Below are 8,504 nucleotides of genomic sequence, written 5' to 3'. Positions count from 1 at the left end.
ATAGATCGACGATGGTGTTTGGAGTTGGTTGAATGTGAAGACTCTGAGAGAGTCGATGCATATGAATTTGGAGTACCTGCAGGTCATGAATAGGCGCTCGATTGTTTCATCTTCTAAGTTACATAGTGGGTAGAGAGGTGGTCCTTGTATCTTTTTTTTCCTTAGATTTTCTGCTGTGAGAATCTTATATATTGTTGAACAAAACAGTATATCTTCTGTTGTGACCCTAACCCTCAATAACAAGGGCACAGTGTAACGGGCCAGCGGCATTGAAAAGTTCACCAAAATGCCTCGCCATTACAGTTTGCATGCCTTCACGTTTGAATCTGCGACGTGGCAAGATTTGGTTGGGATTTCAGATAAGAATTTGCTAGGATGCATGGAGCCAAAGTCGGCAAGCCCACCATTTCCACACCAAATTCCACCTGGCAGAAGAGCTTCTAAAATCCCTCGCCTACATCCTCGCTCTTCATTCCTCGCATCCCCTGTCCTCAAAACCTTCTCTCTCTTCTCCTTGCAAAATTTCTTTTGTTTTGTTCTCTCTTTAAAACCTTTACCCTTCTGGGGTTTCCCTCATTTTCCCCTTTCTCTTTTTGTTGCATTTTCTTGGAGCATCGGACGTGTTAAGCTACAGATAAAGAGGCTAGAGAACAACACTAATCGCCAAGTGACCTTCTCCAAGCGTCGCAATGGACTCAGCAAGAAGGCCTACGGGCTTTCGGTTCTTTGCGACATTGATATTGCCCTCATCATGTTCTCTCCCTCCGGGAGACCCTGCCATTTCTCTGGCAGGCGGAGGTGGGATCGGTTTAACCCCTCCTATTTCATTTTTGCATGGCGAACATGTTTCCGTTGAACAACTTATACATGCTAAAGTCATGAAAAAAAAAGGAAATATGGGAAGCCAATAGAAAAAATATAGAAAAAAATATTTATTATTTGTTATTTTTAAATATTTTAAACTCAATTGCCTCTTAAAAGCTTTTTATAAGTTTTTACTTTTTTATTTTATGTTACAGGATCGGGGATGTGTTTGCTCGCACTACAAAAGAAGGAATAACTCCCGGCGGTTTTTTTGTCTCTACCGACGCTTATAAGCGTCGGCGAATTCCCAGCCCACGCTTCACAAAGCGTGGGTCAGACGTCGGGCAGGTGGGTGTGGGTCGGGTTTAACCCGACGCGTCAAAAAAGCGTCGTCGGTCTATGCCGACACTTTTAAGCGTCGTTCCTTCTATAAGACTCCGACGCTTAAAAGCGTCGGCGTACCTCAACCTTTGGGCTATGCCAACGCTTAAAAGCGTCGGCCTAATCTGCTTTACCGACGCAATAAAGCGTCGTTAATGGCGTTTCATATTCCGTGCCAGTTCGTATTTCCGACGCTAAATAGCGTCGGCAATGACATTTTTTTTAAAAAAAATTTTTGTAAATGCAATTTTTAATTTTCTGTATACATTAATTTCTAACAAAACACATACACTAAATCACATAGATAACAAAATACACAACACAGACAAGAACTTTTCATTCAAAATCTCAATATTATCATATTTGATTACATTGTACTTCAAAAACATTCTAAAAACATCCATCTCAAATTCCTAAGTACACAATCTACGATGTATCAAGAGTCGACGGCATCATCTCTACGAGTAGATGAAGTATCAGCAACCTACAAGAAAAAAAATACTTTAGAAACTAAAAATACGAAAGTCATCACGCTAATACAAGAATACATTATAATTATATAAAATATTCAAATATATTTAGTTATGTACCGGAGGAGCAAATCTCTGCAAAAAAGATGAAATATGGTTAAGCTGATCCTGCAAAGATTGTATCTTCAACTCTTGGCTCTGCTTCAACTCCACCATATCAGTCATATGACTCTGCCTCATCTCCTCTATCATTGTCTCATATGACTGCTTTATCTGTGCCATCTCTGTCTTCAAACTACAAACCTCTGCAGTGCTAGTACCTTGTCTGGCATCTTGGGTATATCGGCTCACTGCAGACAGCTGAGTGGGGGTAACTCCGATACCGTAACCCCTCACGCGACCATAACGTTCTGGGCCCATCAATTCGGCATAGACCTGAGCCTCGACGCGACTGGCCGCGTCGGATGATGATGACTTCCCGACGCGCTCTGAAATAAGATTTGTAGCTCTTTCCTATATCTCTCTCAAAAAAACAAACAGTCACATTAATAATTTAAAAGAAGTAAAATTAATTAAAAAATTATGATAAAATAAAAAATGAATACATACAACTATATCTCTCGACTCGTCCCGGATAAAGCTGCCATCTCGGTGAGTGTGGGTCATCTTATAAAACTCTACCTCACCAGGCTCCCTTCCATGCTCTACTATCTACACATACGGAAAGTATATGGGCAAACTATATATCATGATACGTGTTATATGTTAGTAGAGTTTCAAATAGTTTCAAAAGAACTTACGAATTCATTTCTACGTCTCGCATAACTCTTCGAGCCTGAAGTATGAGGAACTGCTTGAGATGCTCGTGCAGCTCTACCAATATTAGAATATGTCTGCCAAAATAAAAGCACACAGTATAATATGATTCAATGTATATATTTGCAATCTATATTAATAATAAAGATAATAGAAGATATTGAAACAATATACGTGACCTGTCCTCTTTCAGAAAACCAGTAATGAACAAGCTCCCTCCACTGCTGAGGGTATACATCAGGAGGAGTCACACGAGCAACCTCCTCCTCTGTCATACCCTCGCGCTTGAAGTCCGTCTTCAATTTTGCTTTATATTCTTTCCATTTGCGATTGAGGGACTTTAGCACCCAATCATGGCTCTCTGGAGGGAGTACAAACTTACCCTACAACAAGATTCAGAATGTTATAATAATATTAAACATCTAAAATAAAATTATGATACTAAGCAAATTAATATACAGGAGGTGTCGAATTAAAAAGAATAAATTCAATTCATTACATATATAAGTCTAAGAAGCTCAACCTTATACGAAGGAAGCATGTCATTCCACTTCGTATAGTTGAGTGGACACAGCTGACCCTTGCGTGCAACCGATCCTAAAAAGCTTGATAGTAGACTTCCAGCTCTATTGATGGGCTGCCCCAATTCGTTGCATCGGATGATGATCTTCTCACCCGGAGGAAGCTTCCACACATCCTTTGCTTGAGTGGATCCCCGTCTCGTCCTCACTGTCCCTTGTCCATCTATTCAAATTAAATAAAATGTCTTAAAAAGTTGAAGACAAATATGAACATAACTTTAAATCGAATTACCCTGGATCCGGAGCTCATCCTCCGGACAATCAGCAGGAGGCTCGCGCTGAGATTCTGACTCGTGCTGCTGGTGCTCACATGACTGCTGGGACTGATCAGAAGTAGATCCCACCTGAGAATGCTGGAACTCCACATCTCTAAATCGTCTCCCTCGGGGCATATTGTTACCTGGTATGCACAAAAAAGAATCAATATTTGGTTAAATAATAAATTTATGCTAAATAAAGTTCCCCATCATCTTTTGCTCTTATTTTAGTTTAGTGAGTTCCCCACCATCTTCTGATTCAAAAAACATTTTAGACATATGATAGAATGATGTCAACATGAATCTAAACTTCAACAAAGATACTTGGAACTCGACTGGTCATTCTCTGCCATGTCATATGGTAATCTGAAAAAAACTTACCTCTACTAATGCATGTTACTGCTCGTCCTTGACATAAACATGTTACAAGGAAACATGTTTAGCTGCTGTTATTTATGCTCTATCATTCAGACAGCAAATTGCATTTAAAAGCAGAATGTAAAAGTGTGGAGTGATTGATTATAACCCTATTTGATTTTGATGAGCTCAAAGCATTTGAGTATATCTTATGTTTACTAATGAATTCAATCTAGTGTTTCAGTGAAATTCTTGTAAATTTATGGTTAAATGTCTCTAGATTTGGTTCAAGACATTTTTGATAAGTTAAGAAGTCAATTTGAACCAAAGTCTGAGACTCGAGTCGACTCCGGGAGATTACGAGTCGACTCCAAGCGTATCAGAAGCACTGGCACAGGCTCGAGTCGACTCGGATACGTTACGAGTCGACTCCGACTGAGAACAGACAGACGAACAGAAAGATCCAACTCAAAACCTGTCAACGAGTCGACTCCTGAAGAACGCGAGTCGACTCCGATACAGCCGAGTCGACTCCACGGTAGTACGAGTCGACTCCAGGGAGTTACAGACAGAAAGACAGAGAAGTTATTTTGGACCCTGAGAGCCGAGTCGACTCCTGAGGAACTCGAGTCGACTCCGATGGTTGGCAGGTCGACTCCAAAGGAAGCGAGAGTCGACTCCCAGTGTGATACAAGGCAAAAGTCAGAGAGCAACTTTCGGACACTGAGAGCCGAGTCGACTCCCGCAAAGTCCGAGTCGACTCCAAGACAGCGCGACCCCAAAAAAGACAGAAGACAGTATTTTCGTCTCTGAGAGGCGAGTCGACTCCAAGACAGTTCGAGTCGACTCCAAGACAGCGCTACCCCAAAAAGATAGAAGACTGTTTTTCGGATACTGAGAGCCGAGTCGACTCCGAAACAGTTCGAGTCGACTCCAGGACGGCACGAGTCAAAAGACAGAAGATCGGGAGTTCGGACTCTGAGCGCCGAGTCGACTCCCAGAATTTCCGAGTCGACTCAAGTGAGCAAAGTTGAAGAATACATCTATGGATTCCTTGGAATGAGTCGACTCCAAAAGTGCCAGGTCAGCTCCAGACTTTGGGGAGTCGACTTCGGGTTAAGTCGAGTCGACTCCCAGTCGAGAAGAGCACTTTAATTCAAATCCAGAACAGTTGCCGAGCCGACTCCAGAAAAGCATGAGTCGACTCCTGCTGCAGCCGAGTCGACTCCAGATCGCGCGAGTCGACTCCGATCCCAACGGAAATATTGTCAGGATGTGCAGAATGTGCAGAACGGCTAGAAGATTGTGTCTAACGACTAGTTTCCGTGGAGAATGGCTTAAATAGCCACAGAGAACTGTAGCAAAGTAGAGAAGCGACATTCCATTCAAAGAAAACAAGAAATCTTCATCTACCAAAGGATTTCAAAGAAAAAGAAGGAAGAGGGGCCATTAACTCCATCCAACCAACTCTTTCCAGCATTAAAGAAGTCTCCTTCAGTCTTCAAGTCTTCAAGACATTCAAGAGGAGACCCCGAGTTCGAGAAGCCCTCCTCTACATCTTCATAAATTCGTTTGAGGGCTCTTAACTTCTCTCTTATTTATATCGCTGAATATCTGCTTGTTTAGAAGCTGTATTTTTCTGTTTATTTTTCAATCCATTTGTTCCTTACTTGATTCAATCAGGAGATTGAATCAAGGGTGTAAAGGTTTGTTGGTAAGCCTAGGTTGAAACCAACGTGTAAGGGTTTGATTGTGATCCCGGAAAAACAATCGGGTGGTTCTAGTCGGTGAGCCTGGGAAAACCGACCGAGTTCGTTGTGATCTCGTAAAACAACAAGTTAGGTTGTGAGCTTGTAAAACAACCGGCTGTAATCCGAGGGGTTATAGTGAATTCCCAAGTGAGGCTTGGGGAGTGGACGTAGGAGCAAGGGTTAGCTCCGAACCATTATAAATTTCCTTATGTTTGTGATTGTCTTGTTGTCTCTTACTTTCATTTCATACACTGCACATAGCATCTAATTAATCCACTTGCAAAAAGCATTAATTAGTTATTCACAAACCTTTTAATTGCTATAATTATTTTAAGACCCAATTCACCCCCCCCCCCCCTCTTGGGTTGTCTATCTGGGCAACAAGTGGTATCAGAGTCGGAACTCTATTACCCAAAGAGTAAAAGATCAAAATGACAACCCCATTTGGATCTTCTCACATTGAGGGCCAGTCCACCCATAGACCTCCATTTTTTAATGGATCCGACTACTCATATTGGAAGGCTAGGATGAGAATATTTATCCAAGCCCAAGACTATGAGATGTGGACCACCATACTAAATGGACCATACATCCCATCCATTTATGTAGAGGGTGTCACTGTACCCAAGCTTGAAAAGGATTGGGATGACAATGACATAAGGAAGGCACAACTAAATGCCAAAGCCATGCATGTGCTTTATTGTGCTTTAGATAGAAATGAATTCAATAGAGTCTCTACTTGCATTTCTGCAAAAGAGATTTGGGATAGACTTGAAGTGACCTACGAGGGCACAAATCAAGTAAAAGAATTCAAAATAAATATATTAGTTCATAAGTATGAATTATTTAAAATGGATTCTAATGAAACAATCACTTGCATGTTCACTAGATTTACTGACATTGTCAATGGCCTAAAAAACTTTGGCAAAAATTATACTAACAGTGAGCTTGTCAGGAAGATTCTTCGTTGTCTACCAAGGTCATGGGAAGCCAAGGTGACGGCAATCCAAGAAGCCAAGGACTTAAACAAGCTGCCACTCGAGGAGCTACTTGGATCCCTCATGACGCATGAGCTAACAATGAAACAACACAATGAAGAAGAGTTCTCTCACAAGAAAAAGGTAATAGCACTAAAATCTGTTTCCACTAACAAAGATTTGTCTTGCAGCAGTAGCAGTGAAGAGGAAGACAATGAGGGAGATGATGATGAGGCTCTCATTGTAAGAAAATTCTGTAGATTCATCAACCGGAAGAAGTCCTCTCATCAAAGGAGAGGCCCCTCAAGCTCCTATCACAAGGATAAAGGTAAGAAAAGGAAAAATGAGGGGATCGGATGTTATGAGTGTAAGAAGCCGGGGCATTTCAGAGCTGAGTGTCCTTTGCTGAAGAAGGGGAGCAAGTACAAGAAAAAGAAAGTCCTCGTCTCCACCCTATCGGACTCCAATACATCATCATCATCATCGGATGAGGAACAAGAAGAAAAGGCCAACCTATGTTTTATGGCTAACGACAATGAGGTAACATCCGAAACACATTTAGACTTTACCTTTGATGAATTATATGATGCTTTCAATGAATTAATGGACGAGTATAAGTCAATAAACCTTAAGAACAAAGAGTTGAAACTAACTAACCAAACTCACCTCCGTAAGTACGATACATTAATTAAGGATAAAGATGTTATCATTAAAGAAAATTCAGAACTTAAGATAAGCAACCAAATGTTAATTCAAAAGACTAATGCCTTAATTAAAGATAACGAAAGACTAACCAAAGAAATATTAGAACTTAAAAATAATAAACAAATCATAAAAGAGAGTCTCACAAAAGACCTAAATGGACTAAAAATAGAAAAATAAAAAATGGCACTAGAACTTGAAAAGTACAAGCCTTTTGTAGAAAAATTTATATATAGCTCAGAAAAATTAGAAATGATACTTAATAGTCAACGAACTGTGTTCAATAGAGCTGATTTAGGGTATAAACCTAAAAATAAGCAAAAGCTCCTTAGTAATTTTTTTGTAAAAGCAGGAGAAAGCAAAACTAAGAAAATAACATGTTTTTGCTGCGGAACATTAGGACATAAAGCAAATGTGTGTGATTATAGAAAAGAAAAAACTAAGAGAAAAATTAAAAGGGTTTGGGTTCTAAAAGGAACCAACATTACTAACCATGAAGGACCCAAGAAAACTTGGGTACCTAAAATTGTATGATTTGCTTGTGTAGGAGTGTCTTGCAGCCAAGGTCGACAAAAATTGTTAGTACTTGGATAGTGGCTGCTCAAGACACATGACGGGTGACAAAGACCAATTCTTCACCCTTGAGCCTAAGAAGGGAGGTGCTGTGACATTTGGAGACAATAACCAAGGTCACATCATTGGTATAGGTAAAGTACAAATCACCTCTTCAACCTTTATTGATAATGTTAGATATGTTGATGGTCTTAAGCATAATCTACTTAGCATTAGTCAATTGTGTGATAGAGATTTTTATGTTTTGTTCAAACCATCTTTATGCATCATAACCAACTCAAATGACAACAGTTTAGTTTTTAAAGGAATAAGACGTGGGAATGTGTATGTAGTAGACCTTGAGGATCTTGCCAAACATAACCCATGTTTAGTTGTTAATGAAACTAAGGATAATGATGCTAGTTGGTTATGGCACCGTAAGTTGGGTCATGCAAGTATGGACACAATATCAAAACTAGTTAAAAGAGATTCTGTGATAGGTTTGCCAAAACTAAAGTTTGAGAAGAATAAAATATGTGAAGCTTGTCAATATGGCAAACAATCAAGGAACTCATTTAAATCCATAAATTGTGTCTCTACCTCTAGACCTCTAGAACTACTACACATGGATCTATTCGGACCAACTAGAACCACAAGTCTAGGTGGAAATAAATATGGTCTAGTTATTGTAGATGATTTTTCTAGATATACTTGGGTCATGTTCTTAGCTCATAAAGATCAAGCATTTTCAGTATTTAAGAAATTTCATAAGAAAGTAACAAATGCTAGAGATACTTCAGTCATAGCTATTAGAAGTGATCATGGAACGGAATTTGAAAATCATCTATTTGATGAA

General features: G+C 39.8%; 1 protein-coding gene across 1 annotated transcript; it reads right to left on the bottom strand.

The window, feature by feature from the left end:
* Positions 1-1,876: 1,876 nt before the first annotated feature.
* LOC148715174 (uncharacterized) lies at positions 1,877-3,464 on the bottom strand. Its single transcript, XM_089924397.1, has 5 exons — positions 3,285-3,464; positions 2,995-3,215; positions 2,651-2,854; positions 2,456-2,548; positions 1,877-2,366 (listed from the first exon to the last, which is right to left on the bottom strand). Exons 1-5 carry the CDS (start codon positions 3,442-3,444, stop codon positions 2,196-2,198), a joined length of 849 nt encoding a protein of 282 aa, XP_089780523.1. The 5' UTR covers positions 3,445-3,464; the 3' UTR covers positions 1,877-2,195.
* Positions 3,465-8,504: the final 5,040 nt, after the last annotated feature.

Source organism: Phoenix dactylifera, chromosome 7 (genome assembly GCF_051530095.1).
Source record: "Phoenix dactylifera cultivar Ajwa chromosome 7, Ajwa_hap1_PhDact_Kaust_v1.1, whole genome shotgun sequence".
NCBI lineage: Eukaryota > Viridiplantae > Streptophyta > Magnoliopsida > Arecales > Arecaceae > Phoenix > Phoenix dactylifera.
Note: the sequence above shows the minus strand (reverse complement) of the source record. Positions and strands in the feature narration are given on the sequence as shown.